Source organism: Cyprinus carpio, chromosome A24 (assembly GCF_018340385.1).
Source record: "Cyprinus carpio isolate SPL01 chromosome A24, ASM1834038v1, whole genome shotgun sequence".
NCBI lineage: Eukaryota > Metazoa > Chordata > Actinopteri > Cypriniformes > Cyprinidae > Cyprinus > Cyprinus carpio.
In genome coordinates, this window is record NC_056595.1 from 1,282,317 (window position 1) to 1,305,539 (window position 23,223).

Consider the following 23,223-nt stretch of genomic DNA (forward strand, 5'->3'; position numbering starts at 1 on the left):
TATGATGTATATTTATATATATATACTTCACATAAATGTGCTGTTTTCAGCGTGTAGGTGTTTTTTAGATTATTCTACCCGCTCGCTTCATGAACACGCTGAAAGTGAGTTAACTTTAGAAAGATGCAATGGCAAAAACAGGAAGTAAATGTAGGTTTTCAAGAAAATTCCACCACAGACGGCAATAGAGCGACAATAGATTTACTAGCTGAACGCTGGGCCTTCGTGATGAAACCAAGATAATTCAGTCTAGAGAATACAACAAAGACAGGCTCTGTCCAGTGACATGAGGTGATCTTCAATTCTGAAGATTTTGAGTTAGTTATAAAAGAAGGAAACATGAGAATAAGTGTTCAGATGTGTGTGAAACCGGTGTGAAAGAGCAGCTGTACATCATTTTCTGTCTGAACAGACCTGATGCTGGAGTGAATGTTGCATGAGGAACAAAGATGGGACGGGAAACTGGTGTTAATGGCTATACATCACAATACACTTTTTTTATCACTGGATCATATACAGTATAAATATATATATATATATATATATATATATATATATATATATATATAAAGAGATTTCCCCCTTTAGTGTTGTAGCTAACTGTTTCGACCTCTTTGAAAGGCAGTTTTATCTACAGATCTGTTCGATGTATGAATTGTATGAGGTGAACTTTGTTCAGGTCTGCAGGAGGTTTCAGAGACGCAGCTTTTATCAGCAGCATCTTCACAAGTGCGGGTTACAGTGATGCGGCAGGAAGGAGCTACAAAGATAGTTCAAATACATGCATATAGTCTTGCATTATATTTCTTCCATTAACCTAACATGTAGCATTAAAATATTAACTGTGCAATTTAATATTGAAATGTGCATTGTGGAGATGATGTAAAGTGCATGATATGACCGCATATTAAATGCAGTGACACAAATGCTGTTCCCTCAGATGTGGTGAAATATATAAAGAGCTCATTCTTACTCTGCGCAGTGATGATGGAGACTCTGCTGCTGATGTTCCTCCTCACACACGCTTCAGGTACGTGTGTTTTTATAATAGTAATAAAATATTGTGCATAATTGTCCTGTAATGTAGCTGTTGTGAAAATGAAATGCAAATAAAAAAATTTAAATGTTTTTTATATTCATCACCATCAACTTTGCCAAGAACTAGCAGTGTTAATATTTTCTAGGTCACATTTCACATCTCTTTATATCTAATGACTGAGTTTTCAGCTAAAACTGAACTGATGCGTCATTATTAAGAGGTCAAGAATTAGATGTTTTATCTAATAAGGCATGAGGCTCTGTTTTGGTTATTTCATCATGATTCATCAGCACATATATTCTGTGTAACGGTGTGTGCAGCCCGATAGACCACAGACATGAATTTCTTTGGAAACATTTCAGCAGTAATGGTCTGTCTGTCTGGTTTTTTGTATTCTTTAGAGTCGGTTCTGTTCGGTGAACTGGGCAAATGGGTTCACAAACATCTGAATCAGAGTTTCATTCATTCATGGTGAATCAGTTAGAGCGGTTTCTTAGTAAAACAGTATCAGGGTGTTTGTAACAAAGAACAAACAGCACAGGATCTACAATCAACTGAATGATTTAAGTCATGTAATGCTTTGACACAGATGCCTTTTACAATCCGTATTATCGTGTATCTTTAGATGTGGTAGTATAACATTGGTGGGAATATGCTTATGTAAAATATTGTATATGATCTTATGTGTAGTGTAGTCTGTCCATGTGTGGTTATTTTGTTGAAATGCAAGCATGTATGTTCATTAGACTGGGATTTTTGCACAACTTCTGGTGTATGTATGGTTTATACTTTTGTAATATTTGCCTTTTGTCCGTACACAAACTTTCAGAATGAAGTGTTATACCCGAGGCTCTGGTCAGGTTTCACATAAAATTCTGCGGGTGCCTTTGACAATGCAGAAATTAATCTCAAAATTGACTGCTTATTGATGCTTATGTTTCATGCAGATTCATTTCTCTGAAAAGTGTAAACACTGTGTCTCTGTAACGCTATCAAAAGCATTACTCATTTGATAACAGTCAGTATGTTTGAGTTTCCATTCATTTAAAGGAATAGTTTGTCCAGAAATTAAAATTTGCTGACAAATTACCTCAGGTCAATCAAGATATAGATGAGTGTGTTTCTTCATCAGGTTTGTAGAAATGTAGCACTGCATCAGTGTCTCAGCAATGGATGCTCTGCAGTGAATGGGGGCCGTCAGAATGAGAGTCCAAACAGCTGATAAAAAACATCACAATAATCCACAAGTAATCCACAGCACTCCAGTCCATCAGTGAACATCTGGAGAAGACAAAAGATGAAACAAATCCAGCATTAAGATGTTTTTAACTCAAATACATAGAGTCTATAATCCATAATAACACTTCCTAACACTGCAGAGCATTCAGCGGTGAGCAAGTGATAGAATGCTGCATTCCTACAAATCTTTTTCATTTTTAGGTGAACTATTCCTTTAATGGTATGCGTTAATAAGATCTTTAGTGAAATAACTGTATTGTCGTTTTCAATATTTATTTATTTTCTTTCACAGGAACTCAAGCGATCCATACAGTCAGTAAAATATGTGTTCAGAAACAACAAACGATCACAGTCCCGTGTTTATATGATCAGAAATATGCTAATTACCCAAAATACATGAGTCGTGGAGGTGTCAGGATCTTCAGTGGTTATGTATCACACAGCAGAATGTCTATTGTAGATAATCAAGCAGAAAATGTGTTCACGGCGACACTGCGAGCAGCTGAAGTGAGTGACTCCGGCACGTACTGGTGTGCTGTGACCATGTCTGGATATGATCCTCACGCGTATCTTTACCTGGACGTTACAGAAGGTATCACTGATTCTGTGCAGCATCCTCTCATATTCCAGAATGTGCAAAAGCAGAAAAGAAGCAGACTTTGTCTCTGACCTTTTCTCTCAAATGTCTAGCTGAAGCCAGGCTCCGCGTCCCCAGTCAGACTGTGTCAGGTTATGAGGGAGGTAACGTCACGATCCTCTGTCACGGCGCTTCACACTGGTGTACGATCAGGGGAGCTTGTGTTGGGAGAGATGGAGGATCTCTAGAGAGAACTGCAGTGTCTGATGATGGTGGTGATGTTCTGAGAGTGACGCTGTGGCAGCTGCAGAAAGAGGACAGTGGATGGTACTACTGCTCTAATGAGAATTCACAGATGCCTGTCCGTGTTACTGTGACGGAGGCCCTAAATATTACACAGTTTACAACTAACCCCTCTTATAGCACCACACCACTCGGTGAAGACAGGTGAGTGATCGAGCTCATTTAATCAGACCTCATCTGGTCAAGCTTTCATTGGCTCTTATTGCAAGACTTGACTTCAGGCAGTTCCGGTGGCTGCTGCTTCTGGGAGCGATGCTGCCCTTTACAGTCTGTGGAGCTGTGATGCTGATCAAAGCAAGGCACAAGAGACGTGAGTGCAGGGACAGCGTATGTGCAGTATTACATGTGTGTGTATCTGCAGAACAATCGGGATCTGCAGAAAGCTCAAATCTTCATGAAGGCATGGAAAAAAAACAACAGCTGCCCAAAGTAGGACACATTCACAATACTGCCAGCTTTTGATCACTATTCATCACTACTGTTAGTATTAATATTAATAATTATATTTCTATAGGGAACTGGGAAAAACAGTGAGGTTATGTGTGAAAATCTCTATGAAATCATGACTGGAATTAAACAAAACACTCGGGTACTTTTTATTGCATTTGAAGAATTCACATAACTGTAAACGGTTGTTGTTATTATTAATTTATATATGTATTTTCATAGGGAAATTGGAAAAACAATGAGGTTGCATGTGAAGATCTCTATGAAACCATGACTGGATTTAAACAAAACAATCAGGTACTTTTAGTTTTTCATTTATATGGATATATTTTTATATTTCTTACAATATATTAATATAATATGTCAGTCTAACTGTGTTTTTGTTTTGTCTTGTCTTGTTTTGTTGTGTTCTTGTGGTAGCTGACTGCTACAGATAAGCAGAAAACATATGCATCTATTGTCAGAAAAGTGAAAAAGTGAAATGGATAAACAGGCTTAGGGTTTTTATAATGTTTGTTTGTTTTATAGAATCAGATGTGTGTGACTCAAGTAAACCGGTAGCATTAGTTTTATTCAGTTTGACTCTGTGGTTAGAAAAATAAGTAATATAAAGTATCTTTAAAAAACAAAAAACAAAAACATTTAATGTTGTAGGTTAATTTGACCCCCTGACACCAACCCCCCTCCCCCCTTTTTTGAGTTGTGGGAACTACTGGTTAACCTCGGATGTTTTTCTTGATGTTGTGTGACTGTTTCTCATTTAGGGACATGAACATACCCACAAAGGTTCAAAACTCTGAGTTGTGTGTACAGAGTTTATATATTACAATTCAAATCATGTCCATTTCATTACATTTTTATCTCCCCAAAAACCTTTTTAGTTAACAGTCTTTTGTGGAATGGAAAGATTCAAAGGATGTTAAAGTTTCTTCATGGACCCATCGATGCCAGTAAAGAACATTCATTTTGGTGTTGGTGTGTGTGTGGTGTTGCTAGTGTTATTTTTGGTTTTGGTGTGTGTGTGGTGTAACACACACACACACACACACACACACACACACACACACACACTCACACACACACACACACACACACACATACATAAAAAGCATTAAAAATAAAAAAGGAAATACTGTTAATAATAGTATAATTTTGTAATATTTTGTAAAAACAACAGTTGTTAAATACAGTGTTATTAAAAATAAAAAAGGAAATACTGTTAATAATAATATATATATATATATATATACATATATATATATATATATATATATATATATATATATATATATATATATATATTGTAATAAAAAAATATATTTTTTTTTTTTTGTATGTTATACCTTTTTTTGTTTGTTTTTGTTTTTAATCAAATCCAATGATGGATCTGGAAAATAATGATTGTACCCGGAATTTTAACATAAATGTTTTGTGTTCTAAAAAAAAAAAAAAAAAAAAGATAGCATGCATACAGGCGTGAGCAAACAGAGACAGAGGTTTATTTTTAGGCGAACCGTTTCTTTGACTTGTAACCCAGTCTGTGTGTCTCAGTCTGTGCTTGAGCTCATGATGGCTCCGGTGAGAGTCATCCAGTTTTCATCAAGTGGAAAACTGTGGGTGGAAACATAGTGCTTATTTCTTGTTTTTTTATTTGTTTGTTGTTGTTTACAGACAAAAAGCCATCGGTCGGCTTGTCTCTGTCAGTGTTAATGCTGTTTTCATTATTGCTTTAGAGGGAATCTGTCACACTGGTTTCATCTGACTTAAATCTGTTATAAATAAATAAGCAGTTTTGTCACACTATCCACAAATGCTCTTGCAAAATTGTGGTGCTGTGTGCGGGAGGGTGAGTCAGACCGGAGCTGCAGAAAAACAGGAACTCGAGATGAGAAAAGAACAGATTCACATGCGCTCCCATCGAACTGTTCACAATGACACAGCCATGCATCTGAACTGTCTTCTCTTCATCTTCAGCTTCATCAGACTCTCAGGTGAGAACTACTTCACAAGCATCCCTAACGTTTATTTACAGAGACACAAACATTAATCATTTTCTTATGTGAATAATCTTAAAATTTTCATGTTTATGCTAAGATACAAGACTACTGAATTTATAAAGTCAACGATATTATGATATTGGCATAAAGAGTAAACAGTAGGGAATAAAAGTCAGAGACTATATTGAAAATCTGGGATAAAAAAACAACACTTTTTTAAATACATTTTTTATATATTTTTTTATTAAATATATAAAATATTTGACTGTTTTTCGATCAAATTGTTATTTTAATATATGTTTATGAATATAATATATATTTTTTATAAATATGAAATTAAGTGTGTTAAAATGCCACAGTTTTTGGATTAATCAATTCATTATTTTAATATACAATATTTGTTTTGTGAAGGTGCGCAGGACGTCACTACGGTCAGGCAGATATCTGTTCAGAGAGGACAGTCTGTAGTAATTCCTTGTTTATATAACCAGAAATATACATCTTCATACAAATACTTGAGCGCTGGATATGTTTGGCTCTTGAGTGATTATGTGGATTTCTCAGACCAGAGATGTCATCACAAAACAGTGTTTGTCTCAGATGACACGGAAGGTCACATCTTCACCGTCCGCATGGATGATGTCCAGGAGTCTGGCTCTTACTGGTGTGCCATTCATATCCCTTCAGCTTTTGATAAACGTGCGGGGTTTTTCTTGGACGTCACAGCAGGTGAGAACATCTTACAGTTATCTGAACCTCTCTGATGTCAAACTGAAACTACAAACTCATAAAAGCGCGGGTAAATGACAGAAATGTTATTATTCTTAAAGGAATAATTCAGCTAAAAATGTAAATGTGTTCACCCTCAGGCCATCCCAAATGTTTCTTCATCAGGTTTGTAGAAATGTAGCATTGCATCAGTGTCTCAGCTCTGCAGTGAATGGGTGCCGTCAGAATGAGAGTCCAAACTGAGCACATTTAAATTTTTGGGTGAACTGTTCCTTTATCACACTGCTAACTGAGTGGTAACTGATGTTTTCTATGCAATTTCTAGACTCTCCGAGACTTCACGTGACCTCTCAGACTGTGATGGGATCTGAGAATGGCAGTGTTACCATCACCTGCTACCATCAGGGTGTACAGTATGGTGTGAAGTGGTGTAAGTTTGGAGGTCAGTGCATTACAGGAGCGTCTGGGACGTTAGACGGAGCCTCGGTTGAGATCAGACACGGTCTGAGAAACATGACTGTGAGCATGAGCCGGCTGAAGAAGAAGAACACGGGATGGTACTGCTGCTCAACAGAAGATCTGCAGATGCCTGTTCATATCACTGTCAGTCAGAAGAAGAGCAGAAGTGCAGAAGGACAGCAGAGTCCAGTTACAACAGCGACTGGTCAGTCCTCACCTCGCAAAAGGTGACGATCCTTTAATATAACGGCTCACTGAGTCACGCTCATGCTGGCCCAAACTCATACGACTGCCTTTCTTCAGGGCAGAACTGTTCAGCTTTTTGGCCTAAAATACTTACTTAAATTCCCACTGAGATAGCAAGTTAATATTTCAATAATTTTACGACACATTTTCATGTTTATGTTTCTCTGATGTCAGGTAACGATCACATGACATGCAGGAAAACAAATCAGTTTTTTTCTTTACATTTTATCATTCATTTATTTGTATCTTTCTTATTTGTTTTTGATATTATTGATAATGTCCAAGCCGCTCTTTTCCATATACTGAAGGCATATAGTGGCCAGATGGTGTCAAAATAAAAGTCTTCTGAGCTCGTATGATAACTGCGAGGAAAAGGTCATTATTTACAAGTTATGTGGGCTGCTTTTATGTTTCCTTTTTGGATATGATTTTGATTAAATGCATTTGTTGTAAGGAAAAGAGCAGCTTGAACATTTGTCAGAATATCTACTTCCGTGTTCTTCAGGAGAAATAAGGTCATACAGGTTTGGAACGACATGAGAGAGAGAGAGAGAGAGAGAGAGAGAGAAAGAGAGAGAGAGAGAGTAAATGATGACAGAATGATCCTTTTTGTGTGGAATATTCCTTTAAACCATTCATGTCCATTTGAGAATTTGCAGCTTTTTTCTGCTTTCCAAAACTATAACTTTGACATGATGCTGAGTTTGTGGTATGTAGGCAGTTATTCAGCAGATAAACCCTTTCACTCTTCTGTTGTATTTTAGGACAGCTATTTTATTTCTGTTGCCGGTGATTTTTGAGATTCTCCTGCTCATAGTCATTTACTTGGCACTGAAACTGGCTAGTATTTGCAAAACAAGTAAGTAGTTTACGTGCATCTTTAGTTCTGTGAGCATATGTGAAGTCACTGTATTCTGTACTCAGTATGATGCTGGTTTCTGTGCACCTGTTCTCGTAGGATTCTTCCCGTCTGTGAATGAAGCAGAGGACGGTCACTATGTGACGATGCACAGGGAGCAGTCATCGCGTGTGAGTTCAGCAGCGTTGCATCATCACACTGTGGTTCAGCATTACTGTAATAGATCAGGGAACAACCTGTACTCTGTTACATTCAGAGAAACAACGGATTAGACAGATTCAAAGAAAACTCTTTTTCTGTTCTCACTGACAGTCAAATGGGTGTTCTGCTGCTGAAGAAGTGTATGAAAATATGGCTGGACTCAAAACTAACAGTGAGGTGTGCATATCAAGGATTTCCCTTTATCTTCTGCCTTTCATACTATAGTAAAACACTGCTGAAGATGTTTGTTTGTTGACGTCGTGATACCAGTGTGTAGAAACTGATTATCGGTGAACACGGTTGATATAATACCTGCTTCCGGTCATAAATCCATCAGCCCGGCTGTGGTCAAAAAAAGCGATTTACCAAAAGCGGTAAATACTTATATTTTCTGTATATTTATTTGGATCATATGTAGTTTTTGTATTGCTGAGAAAATAACATGCTTTAAAACAGCACAAAATGATTGCAGTAATAATAATTTGTGTCTTGTTTTTCTCCTCTAGCCTGTGCGAGAACCAGATTATGTGAACATTATGAAGACGTGACTGTGAATCTGGATCAGCTGTTTAATATCAGTTCTTTAATATCTTCCATTGGCCATAAATCTAATTGTTACAGCACAGAAAACTATTCCATAATTATTGAGAGATTATTCAAAGCTGTATTTATTTAACAAAATATCTTGGTGAATTATTAAGGAACTCACTGAACTTACATATACACTACTGCTCTCAAGTTTGGGGTCCGTAAGATGTTTCTGAAAGAAGTCTCTTCTGCTTACCAGAGCTGCATTTATTTGATCAAAAATACTGTAAAAACTGTGAAATATTATTTCAGTTTAAAACAGCTGTTTTGTGTGTGAATCTCTGTTAAAGTGTAATGTATTTCTGTGATGTGCAGCTGTATTTTCAGCATCATTACTCCAGTGTCACATGATCTTAAGAAATCATTCTAATATGATGATTTGCTGCTCAAGAAACATTTCTGATTATTATCAATGTTGAACACAGTTGTGCTGCACGATATGTCTGGGGAAACTGTGATATATTTTATTTTTCAGGATTTACAGATATAGAAATAGAAACATTTTGTAACATTATAAATGTCTTTACTGACACTTTTGATCAATTTAATGCATCCCTGATTAATAAAAGTATTAATTTCTTAAAAATAAGTAAATATATCTCCAATTGAGCAGTAATGAACATCCTAAAGGAAAGCAAATCTGTCTTATAGAAAGCAGTGCACGCGATATGAAATGTATGAACAAGCTGCACTGATCTACTGTATGACTGAGTGCTGTAGTCAGGATGGAAATGAAACTGTATTCTATATTTATGTTTGATTTTGGCTCATCAGGAATGGAGGAATGAATCCGGTGTGTGATTCAGCAGCGGTTCACTGCAGTTTACCTCCAATCTCAACTAAAGACCTCTGTGTTAAAGAGCCTGTATGACGCAGTCAGATGTTTTATTTATTTACTGTTTAACTCATTTTCATGTGTCCGGTTTTAAAAGCTACAGGGAACATCTCTGCAGTTTATTTCATTCATAACCCAAGGTCATGGGTTCGATTCCCAGGGAATGCATGAACTGAAAAATATCAGCGTGTACCTTGAATCCAGTTCCCAGGGAATGCATGAACTGAAAAATATCAGCGTGTACCTTGAATCCAGTGTGGTGTTGCATGAACTGAAAAATATCAGCGTGTACCTTGATACTTCATGAATTTTCCAAATATTACGAGGAAGCGATTATGGAACAAAATTAACATTTAACAACATGCATCAAACATCCTTCACAATAATGTTACAATAATTTAGTCTGGGCTCTAGTCAGGGACGTGTTTTGTGTGTCAAATAGAGCACATTTCTGGGTTTAAACTTCAATAATATCTGTCATCTCTGCCTTATTAGGTCAGCAGAAAATATTTGTGGAAGTGTAAGGAAAAACAATTAATTTTAGGACCCCCAACCTAGCCATCACATCAGTCTCTACAGAACATGAAGGTATTAATATTACAGTAAAGACTGAGTGGTTGTAAACAGACAGAGACACTGATATCTTGTGTTACTGATGATGTAGAGAGACAGTGTTGTTAGCAGATAACTGCTGAATATATCTGTATGTTCACTGAAACCTTGAGTAGAAATGAATGTCAAACACTGGAAAAAAAATAGTACATTTCACAAATAATCACAAAGAAATGGCAAGAAACGCAAAGATTTAATTGTAACCTTATGTAGTAGAAAAACTGAATTAGTATTTTCTTGTAAAAATGTTCTCTAACAATCAGTGATGTATTTACAGTGTCAACAAACCCTGAGTAGAGTGCAGGTGAAGGCCTGTTGTTTGTGTTCTGTGTGTGTAATGACAGACTGATTCCTCACGGGGGCCTCAGAGACACTCCTCACCAGCCTCACAATGATGCTGCTTTGTGTGCTTCAACACGACCTGTGATTACCAAGAGTCTGTTTATAGATGCTCTATAAACACAAGACAGAAGAGTCACACTGTACTGTATTCTTCAGTCTGGTCTGGTCTGTTTGTGAAGGACCAGAGAACCCCATAAGACCAGCAAACCGGCTTCAGCTGTTTTTCAGAAGCTTATGATGAAGTCATGACCGCTATGATAAATAATGAAGCGTTTCATTTAACTAACAGTCTGAGAGTGATGATTGTTTAAGCGTGTTTCTCGGCCAGATCTCTCTTTGTGATGATTCTTCGTAAAGCTCTGAATTAAATTTAGTGTGACCAGTTCAGTGTTTTTAATGTAAAGCCATGTGAATAAAGGCTTTTTATTTTTCCACTACATTTTCGAGTACCTTTGCTTATGAGGTTTTTTTTTTGTTGTTGTTGTTTTGTTTTTTTACATTAAAAGTAAATTTAAGATTGTCAATACATTCAGCAGTACTTTAAGACAATACAAGTAATTATGAAATTACATATAAAGATGTGCTGAAGTCCTTCTTAAGTGGGTCAAAAACTAATTTGAGTGGTTTTCTAGGGTGTTACTAGAATGTTGAAGGTAGTTGCTAGGGTGTTACTAGAGTGTTGTAGGTAGTTGCTAGGGTGTTACTAGAGTGTTGAAGGTGGTTGCTAGGGTGTTACTGTGCTAGGGTGTTACTAGAGTGTTGTAGTGGGCTAGGGTGCGAGGGTTGTAGGTAGTTGCTAGGGTGTTACTGTGCTAGGGTGTTACTAGAGTGTTGTAGGTAGTTAATAGGGTGTTACTAGAGGGTTGTAGGTGGTTGCTAGGGTTTTTCTGTGCTAGGGTGTTACTAGAGTGTTGCAGGTGGTTGCTAGGGTGTTACTGTGCTAGGGTGTTAGTAGAGTGTTGTCGGTGGTTGCAAGGGTGTTACTAGAGGGTTGTAGGTGGTTGCTAGGCTGTTTCTGTGCTAGGGTGTTACTAGAGTGTTGCAGGTGGTTGCTAGGGTGTTACTAGAGTGTTGTAAGTGGTTGGTAGGGCATGGCTAGAGTGTTGTAGGTGGTTGCTTGGGTGTTACTATGCTAGGGTGTTACTAGAGTGTTGAAGGTGGTTGCTAGGGCGTGGCTAGAGTGTTGTAGGTGGTTGCTAGGGTGTTACTAGAGTGTTGTAGGTGGTTGCTAGGGTGTTACTGTGCTAGGGTGTTACTAGAGTGTTGTAGGTGGTTGCTAGGGTGTTACTAGAGGGTTGTAGGTAGTTGCTAGGGTGTTACTGTGCTAGGGTGTTACTAGAGTATTGTAGGTAGTTACTATGGTGTTACTAGAGGGTTATAGGTGGTTGCTAGGCTATTTCTGTGCTAGGGTGTTACTAGAGTGTTGCAGGTGGTTGCTAGGGTGTTACTGTGCTAGGGTGTTAGTAGAGTGTTGTCGGTGGTTGCAAGGGTGTTACTAGAGGGTTGTTACTAGAGTGCTGTTTCTGTGCTAGGGTGTTACTAGAGTGTTAGGTGGTTGGTTGCTTGGGTGTTACTAGTTGTAAGTGGTTGCTAGGGCGTGGCTAGAGTGTTGTAGGTGGTTGCTTGGGTGTTACTAGAGGGTTGTAGGTGGTTGCTAGCGTGGCTAGAGTGTTTGTAGGTGGTTGCAAGGGTGTTACTAGAGTGTGTAGGTGGTTGCTAGGGGTTACTGTGCTAGGGTGTTACTAGAGGTAGTTTGTTACTAGAGGGTTTTGTGGTTGCTAGGTTTTTCTGTACTAGGGTGTTACTAGAGTGTTGCAGGTGGTTACTAGGGTGTTACTGTGCTAGGGTGTACTAGAGTGTTGTAGGTGGTTGCAAGGGTGTTACTAGAGTGTTGTAGGTGGTTGCTAAGGTGTTACTGTACTAGGGTGTTACTAGAGTGTTGTAGGTAGTTAATAGGGTGTTACTAGAGGGTTGTAGGTGGTTGCTAGGCTATTTCTGTGCTAGGGTGTTACTAGAGTGTTGCAGGTGGTTGCTAGGGTGTTACTGTACTAGGGTGTTAGTAGAGTGTTGTCGGTGGTTGTTGCTAAAGGGTGTTACTTGAGCTAGAGTGTTGTAGGTGGTTGCAAGGGTGTTACTAGAGTGTTGTAGGTGGTTGCTAGGGTGTTACTAGAGTGTTTAGGTAGTTAATAGGGTGTTATTAGAGGGTTGTGGGGGTTGCCTAGGCTATTTCTGTGCTAGGGTGTTACTAGAGTGTTGCAGGTGGTTGCTAGGGTGTTACTGTACTAGGGTGTTAGTAGAGTGTTGTCGGGGTTGCAAGGGTGTTACTGTGCTAGGGTGTTACTAGAGTGTTGCAGGTGGTGTTGTAGGTGGGTGTTACTATGCTAGGGTGTTACTAGAGTGTTGAAGGTGGTTGCTAGGGCGTGGCTAGAGTGTTGCGGGGTGTTACTAGAGGGTTGTAGGTGGTTGCTAGGGTTTTTCTGTGCTAGGGTGTTACTAGAGTGTTGCAGGTGGTTGCTAGGGTATTACTAGAGTTTTGTAGGTGGTTGTTAGGGCATAGTTAGAGTGTTGTAGGTGGTTGCTAGGGCATGGCTAGAGTGTTGTAGATAGCTGCTAGGGTGTTACTATGCTAGGGTGTTAATATATTTTTTTGCTAGGGCATTAGGGTGTTACTAGAGTGTTGTAGGTAGTTGCTAGGGTGCTACTAGAGTGTTGTAGGTGGTTGCTAGGGTGTTACTGTGCTAGGGTGTTACTAGAGTGTTGTAGGTGGTTGCTAAGGTATTACTTGAGTGTTGTTAATGGTTGCTAGGGTGTTACTAGAGTGTTGTAGGTGGTTGCTTAGAGTGTTGTAGGTGGTTGCTAGGGTGTTACTTTGCTAGGTTGTTACTAGAGTGTTGTAGGTGGCTGCTAGGGTGCTACTGTGCTAGGGTGTTACTAGAGTATTTTAGGTGGTTGCTAAGGTATTACTAGAGTATTGTAGGTGGTTGTTAGGGTGTTACTACAGTGTTGTAGGTGGTTGCTAGGGTGTTACTGTGCTAAGGTGTTACTAGACTGTTTTAGGTGGTTGCTAGGGCATGGCAAGAGTGTTATAGGTGGTTGCTAGGGTGTTACTAGAGTGTCATAGATGGTTGCTAGGGTGTCACTATGCTAGGGTGTTACTAGAGTGTTGTATGTGGTTGCTAGGGCATGGATTGTTTTTTGTGGGTGTTTTATGGGGTTTGTTTGTGTGTTGTTGTGGTTTTGTGGTTGGTTGCTAGGGTGTTACTATGCTAAGGTGTCACTAGAGTGTTGTAGGTGGTTGCTAGGGCATTACTGGGTGATTACCCCAGTGTTTTTTGTGGTAGCAGATTTTCACGATTTGATAAACTTGCTTTAAACTGTATTTGACATTTAAATTAAAAAAAAAAGTCAAACTATTATTAGCCATGATAAACAATTTAAATGCACCATAAAGTTAAAGTTAAAAGGTGCGTCCCATTCGACCGTTAGGGTATTTCACCATCTTAAGTGAGATTCCAGTCCGAAGGAAGTGAACATGTTCAGTTCAGAGGGCACTGTGAACAGCATAGGGAGTAAGGGAACATTGATACATCACTTCACAGGAAGTGGAGAGGGAAATTCACCCAACTATCAATTCGTTACCAGTCAGAACTAACAATGGAGCAGTGCCAATGAAATGTTTTTTAAAAGGCTCTGCAATAGAAGGGTTGCAGTAAATGTAAACAGTTTTGCATGAACCTGTAACAGCTGAGAGTGAGCTGAACCTCTCTATAAATCATGAGTGTGATAGGGAGAGCTGATCCTGAGTCTGAAAGAAACGTGCACTGAGTCGTATGATTGAGAGGCTGTTCCAGTGGGTTTGGTGAGTGTGGGAATCGGGTGCAGGTGGCCGCTGGGGTTTGTGAGTGACAGCTGGCCGTATTCCTCCGGGAGATCCCAGCGCTCCTCATTATCCTGCTCTCTGTTTAAACCCTCCTTCCGTTTGAGCCTCCTGAGCTCTGGCCACCTCTCTCTCTGATTTCCCTGCGTTCTCTGTTCAGAGGCAGTAATGACGGAGGATGCACAGATGGTTTGGAGCGGGGCTCTGGATCTACCTGTGCGGACAGATGGTGACGTCCCATTAACACTTAAAGAGAGGTCTGCCACTGTCACCTGAGCACCGGGGGGCCCTGGCAGCCCGCATCAAAACAGCAATCAGGAAAATGAGAGTGAGAGCGAGAGAAAATAATGTGCACACACTGATCGGACTGCAGGAGCCTCACGACACAATCTGGACTTATAGTCACCATGAAATGAAGTAACAACAGATCCTTTCTTCTGTATTGTAAATGTAGGGCAGGTTTGGTTCTGTGCATCAGTTGCTGACTGGATGTTGAGATGTGGGTGTGGCTCTCAAAAGAGTTTGAGGGGGCGGAGTTTAAAAGCACTTAATGATTGAAGAAGTCCTGCATACATCACAAGAGACAAGACTGGAAGTTCCAGTCATGACATTTCGATTAAAAATGATGAGCTCAAAACATTTTTTAGAAAAATGAATCACATGCACAGATGCAAGACCTATACTTTAATATGCATAAAGAAAATAAAGTGAATTTTCATTTCATGCCAATTTACAGTAATAGTTAAGCCAAAAATGAAAATGTGCTGAAAATATCCTCACCCTCAGGCCATCATTATGTAGATGAGTTTGTTTCTTCATCAGGTTTGTAGAAATGTAGCACTGCATCAGTGTCTCAGCAATGGATGCTCTGCAGTGAATGGGTGCCGTCAGAATGAGAGTCCAAACAGCTGATAAAAACATCACAATAATCCACAAGTAATCCACAGCACTCCAGTCCATCAGTTAACATCTGGAGAAGACAAAAGATGAAACACATCCAGCATTAAGATGTTTTTAACTAAAATACATAGAGTCTATAATCCATAATAACACTTCCTGCAGTGAAAAAGTGCAACAGAGTCCTGTTGTCTCTCACATCAAAATCCAGACACAGGTTTGTTTAGATCTGTTTAAACGCTGCTTGATCTGTGCAGATTTCTCTCCTGATTCACACCAGAACACTTTTTCACTGGAGGATTATTATTAGTTAAAATCGTCTTAATGTTGGGTTTGTTTCATTGGGTTTGTTGCTACATCATGGTTGGCCTGAAGGTGAGGATATTTTCAGCACATTCTCATGTTTGGCTGAACTATTCCTTTAAAAGAAAAACTGTACAGCACACTGTTTCCTCAACAAGTCACACTGTTTGTGGTGTTATTCACATCTGTTGCACAAACGGTGCTGAATGAGTTACATGTGACAGCTGAATACTTTTATCCAAACAGTGCTAAAAATAATTCAAGCTCTAAATCTATGCAGGGGTAGTGTGAATGTGTTCATCTCTCCCGTCTCAACACAACTCTCCTCCCTTCCAGACACGAATGCCCCGATGAGAGCGTGTTTTTGAAAGACTTAATAGCACTAATTAAGGATAAATGGTGTGTGACCCTCAGTAACCCGCGAGACGCGAGGGAGAGCGAGTGTGTTTGCTAGCAGACGGGCGAGACTCGTGGAGACGTGTGTGACGACAGCTCTGATTCATTTGCCCGTCTAGCTGGAGTCAGACTGTCCTCACTGACACATCTGCATGAAGAGCCACATCCTCAAGAAAACTGAAGTTCCTCTGCTGGGATGAAGGGACCAGAAGAGACTACATTCAGGATTCCTCATCTGACCGTTGGTATGTTTGAGGAAGCGATCTGTCTGGTCTCTGGAGTGTGAGTGAAGTCATGCAGACGTTTCATCAGGACTCCTCATTAACCACCAGCCAAACATCCCATGATAAGCAGAACAAACACCACTGGAGAGACTTACCAAACAGGAAGTATGTTTCAGCATCTGCTAAATTCTTTTCCACCACTAGAAAATCAGAAAAACGCCAGTGCTTTCTGCTGTGAAGAAACAACAAACACTTCTTTTACAGGAAGTTCAGCTGTTCTGATTTAACCAGCCACTTTATTTAGAAATAAAACAGCCTGTAAATTCAGATCATGGCTGAGTAAAATTGAGGTTTTCATCTCATAATTAAAGACACTTCACTTTTCTAAGTGACTGCAATTACATTTTTATACGAAAGCTTGTTTTTGCCACAAAATAAGCAAACAAATAAATAAATAAACAAACAAATAACTAACATAATTGCTCTCACAATTCTGAGGAAAAAAGTCATAATTACGTCATAATTTAAAAAAAAGAAAAAAAGAAAGAAAGAAAAGATAGAACTGCTAGATTTAAACCCAGAATTCAGTGAAAAAAACAAGAAAACCATTGCAGGAAAAAGTCTGAATTGTGAGATAAAAAAAGGTCACAGTTATTTATTTATGTATGTATTGTCAAAACAGAAAACTCAGATAAAATGTCAAAACTACCTTCTTTATTTCTTTATTGCATGGCTTCCATATTTTCCACCTGGTAGATGCTAAAATTGGTGCAAATATCCCGTAAAGTTACACTGAAAGATCCAAGTCATATACAGAAACCAGAATATCAGAGATTTGATTGATTTTTGACAGTGTGCAAACACTTAGCAACCACCCATAAGACCCTAGCAACCGCAGATACATTGTGGCGGTGAGTTTTACAAGCACCACTCACATTTTCTTCAGATTCTGAGGTTGTATGTCAATGAAAATCCAATCTTTTAGATCTCTGCATCTCTGTAGATTAAAAAGGCTGTTTTGACAGAAGCAAAAGGCAATATATGAATTATATATTAGATTTTACAGCTCTAAAGTCTCTCATACTATAATGTAACACACTGTACCTCTTTTATTTGCCCAATTATAGCACAAAAATGGCATTATATTCTTTTGAACATGAACTTTGTTGAAGAATTACTCTGTGGACTAAAATATTCCCTTAAGTGAAGAGATTTTTTGTTTGCCCTACTTACGGTTAACCCCATTACTGCTTAATAGCGTAGATGGGTTTTTTTAGACGAACACTGTTGCAGCGTAAATTAATGAGTGTTTCTGAGTTTTGGGCTCTAAATGAGGTGTGTGCCAGACGGGCCATTTCTAACACATCTCAAGGTTAAACACCACACCCATCCTTTGCCAAAACCAGGTCAGGTTAACACATATTCCATGCAAATCACTTCATATGCTCAACAACTACGTGTATAATTATTCTGCTGTGTAACTGTCCATTGCTGCCTGCAACGCCTTAAAAATATGAATATTTTAACATTGCAGAAAGTTTTAAAATGCATCACAACTTTAAATTACTGACTTTATAAATCCCTAAACAACTGATTTTTTTAATGGAAAAAAGATTTTTCTTTTCTGAATATTTATACATGTTTGAATTATGTGGCACTAGAGTGTTTGGTCTTGAATTGAAATATACTTTATTATTTCCAATAAACTGTGTCTTGCTGCAGTGAACACATATTATCAACCATATAACTAATCATATAAAGAACATTCATTACAATAAACAGTATATATATATAAATTACTATTTTTACAGAAAGGCTTATGTGGGGGAAATGCACAGTTTTGCAATTTGCAAAAAAAAAACAATAAAAGGCACTTTATTAAACATTCCCACTTTCTGTAGCAGTCTTTGAATCAGTGATGTTACTGTTAACTAAAATGATTAAAATTATTTTTCAGTAATGGAAATCAAGCAAAAATAAAATACAGAAATAAATATTAGATGAAAAACTTATAGACTTAAACTTGAATATTGCTTGGGCAGCTGACTGAAACAAATACATACTAAAAACTGATATAAGCTATAAAAAATAATTAAATAAAAACTGATACAAAAGACAAGAGCACTTAACAAATTAACTTAACTTCAACTTAAATGAAAAAGAAAACAGAAAATCTAAAAGCTAAACATATGAATATAGTTTAGATAACACTAAACAATCCTGCTTTGAACCGGAAGCTGTGTTTAGTTGTCACAGATGTGTTAAAGCTGAAGTGTGTTCAGACGGCTCGCAGCAAGCACACACAGCTAAAGCAGACACCAGGGTAGGATCACATCGGGGCCCTCATTAAGTGTGCTGAAGGGGGAAGGGCCCCTGGACCCGGACCTGCAGACCCAAATCCAACAATGGGCCCTCATCAATCTCTGGCTCTGGGGGATGGAGGCTGGACGAGGTCAGATGTTTTGTGCTCTTGGATGAATATATGCATGAGGGACGGCTGAGCAGGCACAGAGACGCTCGGCTGTGTTCACTGGCTCTGTGTGGACAATATTTAATAATTCAATATTTAATACACCTGCTTTGGGTGAAAAGTGAAGATTGTGAAGTTCACTGCTCAACCGATGATGATTCTGGATGTTCATGTTATCAGACTAAGCTGGATTTTATTCATTAGTGAAACACTTCATATATAATCCTTGTAAATTGTTATTTTTATTTATACAAAACACTGCATCAGATCGCTCTATAATCCTGAATGTGTGCTAACAGTCTTGATTCACAATCATCGTTTCAATGCTTTGCTAATTTAGATTAATTATGATTTATTAAATTATGAACTGATTTAAGACTTTACTGTTATAACCTCATGGATGATAGCATCTTGGCAGAAATTCTAGTTACCTTGTTATTATATTCATATAACATGCGTTTATATGGTGAATTGTTACCAAACCTTGTCAGAAGCGAGCACAGTGTGTTTTATGTTGTCTGACAGCTTTCTTTAAAGCCAACGCACATAACGATATAATTTGATTGTAAAACTAAATATAAAGAATATAATTATTGTATATCATTTTACTTTTTTCTATTTGTTATATATATATATATATATATATATATATATATATATATATATATATATATATATATATATATATATATATATATATATATAAAACCACAGTGCCATGTTAGTCGTTGCATGTTTACTTGTGTCTCAAACATCTCTTCGTGCACAGATCGAGCTCAGACTCGGGCGTGTTTTTAATATTGTTTATTGCGTGCAGAAGAGCAGGGGACGCGAGCATGGCCAGGAGCTAGCAGACAGAGGAGGCAGGAATGTGTTCTTATGCAATTCTCCAGACGGAGCGCGAGCGACGCGTTTCCTCCGCTGGGCGGATCAGCCAATGACCGCGCGCGCTGCGCCTCCCTTTCTCTCCGCGCGTCTCTCACTAAAAACCGCTGGAGTCTCGCAGAGGAAGCGCGAGCGCGGCCAGGATGAGGATCGCGATGAGGAGGAGGATGATGATGATGGATGCTGTAGCATGCCGTCTGCTGTTTCTAGCGCTGCTCTTCGGAGCCAGGATCCAGAACACGGAAGGTACGAACCGCGGCGCTGCGTTCTGCGCTCGTCCGGGGCCCCGCGGAGGGCCGCTCTTTGTGTGAGAGCAACAGCAGCTCCAGAGAGAGCTTACTGCAAAGATGGCGCAGGTCAGAGAGAGAGAGAGACATAGAGTCAGACAGAGAGAGAGAGAGAGAGAGAGAGATAGAGAGAGAGAGAGAGAGAGAGATAGAGAGAGAGAGAGACGAAAGAGAAGAAAAGCGGAGAAACTCCTTCATATCACACCTGCTTGCGTTGATACCGGAGCGGACTGTGTGTGTGTGTGTGTGTGTGTGTGTGTGTGTGTGTGTGTGTGTGTGATTAATGCTGGAGATGTTTACAGTCTGATTGTAAGTGATTGTGTTTGTGGTTATTTATCAGTGTTTATGATCACCTCGTCTGGCAGGACACACACACACACACACACACACTCTGTCTCGAGGCGCTGTATTTTCAGTCTAAACGGGAGATTTAATAAACCGATGATATCGCTGAAGTAACGTTAAAGCGGTTTGTTTTAAACTGAACGTTACTCGCTCATAGTTGCACATTATTCTGCTCTCGCTTGTTAATCGTCACAGCTCATAAACAGTTTTTTATTAACTGTTTACCAGATATACAAAAAGTTATTTTACTTATTTGGTTTCGGTTATTTACATCAATAATCTTAAACTTCGCTATATAGGGCGTTTTGAACCCATTTAGCATCTGGATCGGGCTAGCTGTCCGCAACACTATCAAACTTCGCTTTAACGATGGATAACGCTTTTAAAGTTATAAATAGTGGGGATTTCTCTCAGAATGTAACTTTAATGCATTTTCTTTGGCGTTTGGTATATTTTAAAAGCGTGTTTCGTCTCCTCGTTTGTGTACAGGATTAGCTTTAGCTGTTTGGCTAACTTGTTTTCACTTTAGTTTTCAAACCGAATTAAAACTGTACTAACTCAGTGAAGCTGGTCGAATGGGTCTCCGTTTGTGTCTCTAAAGCGTGTGTTTTGGGGAGTAGTGATTTATAACTGTTTCAGTGTGGAGAACTGATGATGATAGTGATGATGAGGATGATGATGATGATGATGATGATAGTGATGTGATGATGATGATGATGATGATGATGATAGTGATAATGGTGATGGTGATGATGATGATGATGATGATGATGATAGTGATGATGATGATAGTGATGGTGGTGATGGTGATGGTATCAGGTTTCACTAGGTCAGATGAGGATGATGGTGGTAAGGATGGTGGTGATGATGATGGTGTGATGGTGGTGATGATGATGGTGTGATGTGTGATGATGATGGTGATGATGATGATGATAGTGATGATGATAGTGATGATGATAGTGATGGTGATGGTGATGATGGTGATGATGATGATGATGATGATGATGATGGTGATGATGATGATGATGATAGTGATGATGATAGTGATGGTGGTGATGATGATGATGATAGTGATGGTGATGATGATGATAGTGATGATGATGATAGTGATGATGATGATAATGATGATAGTGATGATGATGATGATGGTGTGATGATGATGATGATGGTTATGGTGGTGATGATGATGATGATGATGATGGTTATGATGGTGATGATGATGATGTTGGTGATGATGATGGTGATGATGATGGTGATAGTAATGTAAACACAGCTGATGTCAGATGTTTGTGTAGACAGACTGGAGAATGTAAAGTGTGTCTGTGTCAGATCCTCCCGTGATGTCTATCTAGACAGCATAAGTGGGTCTCACACTCTCTGGTTCTCTTCGTCTGCATCAGCACAGTTTGTGGGAGTATCTGTGAATGTTCCTGTAATGCTCTGTGGCTTGTTCTGCTCTTATCAGGTTTGTCACACACTCTTCTGAGATGGAGAGGACTGCAGACTTCAGTCACACTCGGTGGAATAATTCTGCTTTGTCTGAAGCACAGTTTTGTCACCTTCAGTAAATCGGAGAGGGTTGCTTTATTGATTTTCTAGTATATGAATCATGAATGTCAGGAGAGCAGTGATGCTTCAAGTCAACGTGAGATGATGTTTGCAGTCCATTTTTTGTTTGGTAAATAAATCATGTCAGCTTTGTTTCATGTTCACTGTAAATGCATGGATTGTAAAAACTCAATCTGCATTTGTGGCATGTTAAGAGCAAACATCGAGGTGGCTAAGACCCATTCACACCAAGAACGTTAGCTGAAGATACCCATAAGAGCAGGCATCTGATACATGCTCATACAATAATGTTGCCTTTGGGATGGGACTCTGGGGCATTTTTGTGACCCCACACCGTCTGTTGTCCAAGCTTAAACACCCTAAACTAATTTGAGAAGTTGCATTAGTGAATGCAGGGCCGGCGAAGCGTTCAGTCAGCTTGCTTCTGGCAGAAGCAGGATTTTGCGGCGGTGGTGATGGTAAAGTATAGCTGGCTCAGGGACACGCTCCCAGGCTTCAGTACATCTACAGCTCTTCATGTTAGACTCGCGGCTCTTAAAGTGATGAAGTAATAGAGTTTTCAGGCTTTCATTTTAAAGTAATAGATCACGGTTATGGGTGGTGATTTAGTTTTCAGCAGCGACTTTTTGTCTGTCTTCAGGAGTTGAATTCGGCATTATTCATGCTCTGCGGTTAATAACAGGCACGTTTGCATCTGCTGAAGAGCTCATCTCAAACTGATATTAAAGCGCTGCACTACTGACACCGTCGTGAAGAAGCGTGAGAGCTGCTTCATGTCTGTATTTACTGAAGTGATTTGGGTCCAGTCCTTGGGTTCCCGTGTTTGTCTCAAATCATTACCTCAGACTTCTCAAATCACGCTTCCTTTGGGATGAAACGGAGGCCTTGTCGAGCTCTTCCCCGCAGACCGCAGCGCTCTCGTGTTCGATCGGAGGAATCCCGGATCACTTTACAGTGTGTTGTTATACGGACGTTCAGACTGAGGGATTTGTGGTTTGGATGCAATAGGAGATAGTGGCATGATTAATGTCTCTGTCAATGCACATAAATCAAGCGTTTCTGCAGCTCGAACTGTCAACATATCAACACAGTGTGTAGAAATGCATGCATACACAACAGTTTAACCATTAGTTCATCCAGAAATGAACGTTTAGTCATTCTCAGGTCATTGCAAACCTGTTTAACGTCTGGAAATGCTGAAATTAGACAAATATGCTGCCTTTCAAAAGTTTAGGTTTTTAAGTTTAGTTATAAAAGTTTGTGGTCAGTACTTATTTTTTTTTATGAAGTGACGTTAAAGAAGTTTGTGGTGTTACAAAAAGATTTGTGTTTAGTGACAGAAAAGACATTTATTTGAATCCTGAAAAATAAAATGTATCACAGTTTCCACAAAAATATTGTGCAGCACAACTGTGTTCAACATTGATAATAATCAGAAATGTTTCTTGAGCAGCAAATCATCATATTAGAATGATTTCTGAAGATCATGTGACTATC

The 23,223-nt window shown here is 39.0% G+C and overlaps 3 protein-coding genes across 4 annotated transcripts in view; all 3 read left to right on the forward strand.

Moving 5' to 3' along the window:
* Positions 1 to 737: 737 nt before the first annotated feature.
* LOC109051287 lies at positions 738 to 4,573 on the forward strand. Its single transcript, XM_042714006.1, has 7 exons — positions 738 to 1,030; positions 2,571 to 2,870; positions 2,969 to 3,302; positions 3,380 to 3,587; positions 3,673 to 3,747; positions 3,828 to 3,902; positions 4,026 to 4,573. Exons 1-7 carry the CDS (start codon positions 985 to 987, stop codon positions 4,083 to 4,085), a joined length of 1,098 nt encoding a protein of 365 aa, XP_042569940.1. The 5' UTR covers positions 738 to 984; the 3' UTR covers positions 4,086 to 4,573.
* A 373-nt stretch (positions 4,574 to 4,946) lies between these two features.
* On the forward strand, positions 4,947 to 8,973 carry LOC122135306. 2 transcript variants are annotated; one of them, XM_042714008.1, is made up of 9 exons: positions 4,947 to 5,596; positions 6,014 to 6,069; positions 6,167 to 6,331; positions 6,657 to 7,017; positions 7,801 to 7,895; positions 7,995 to 8,065; positions 8,208 to 8,273; positions 8,405 to 8,470; positions 8,603 to 8,973. In XM_042714008.1, exons 3-9 carry the CDS (start codon positions 6,235 to 6,237, stop codon positions 8,642 to 8,644), a joined length of 798 nt encoding a protein of 265 aa, XP_042569942.1. In that variant the 5' UTR covers positions 4,947 to 5,596; positions 6,014 to 6,069; positions 6,167 to 6,234; the 3' UTR covers positions 8,645 to 8,973. The 2 variants fall into 2 exon arrangements, with proteins under 2 accessions (XP_042569942.1, XP_042569941.1); XM_042714007.1 differs by having other exon boundaries at positions 6,014 to 6,331.
* A 10,583-nt stretch (positions 8,974 to 19,556) lies between these two features.
* Positions 19,557 to 23,223, forward strand: part of tgfbr1b (transforming growth factor, beta receptor 1 b) — a 43,516-nt gene continuing 39,849 nt past the window's right edge. The window contains exon 1 of the mRNA XM_042714009.1: positions 19,557 to 19,771. Within this exon, the coding sequence (XP_042569943.1) occupies positions 19,669 to 19,771 (103 nt within the window). The 5' untranslated portion in view covers positions 19,557 to 19,668. The remainder of the gene's footprint in view (positions 19,772 to 23,223) is intronic.

Coding starts and splice junctions, on each gene's coding strand:
- LOC109051287 (XM_042714006.1), top strand. CDS start 985: ATGATGGAGACTCTGCTGCTGATGTTCCTCCTCACACACGCTTCAG. Junction 1,031..2,570: donor CCTCCTCACACACGCTTCAG/GTACGTGTGTTT, acceptor TTTCTTTCACAG/GAACTCAAGCGATCCATACA. Junction 3,588..3,672: donor AAAAACAACAGCTGCCCAAA/GTAGGACACATT, acceptor ATATTTCTATAG/GGAACTGGGAAAAACAGTGA.
- LOC122135306 (XM_042714007.1), top strand. CDS start 5,416: ATGCTCTTGCAAAATTGTGGTGCTGTGTGCGGGAGGGTGAGTCAGACC. Junction 5,597..6,013: donor CAGCTTCATCAGACTCTCAG/GTGAGAACTACT, acceptor TGTTTTGTGAAG/GTGCGCAGGACGTCACTACG. Junction 8,066..8,207: donor ACAGGGAGCAGTCATCGCGT/GTGAGTTCAGCA, acceptor TCTCACTGACAG/TCAAATGGGTGTTCTGCTGC.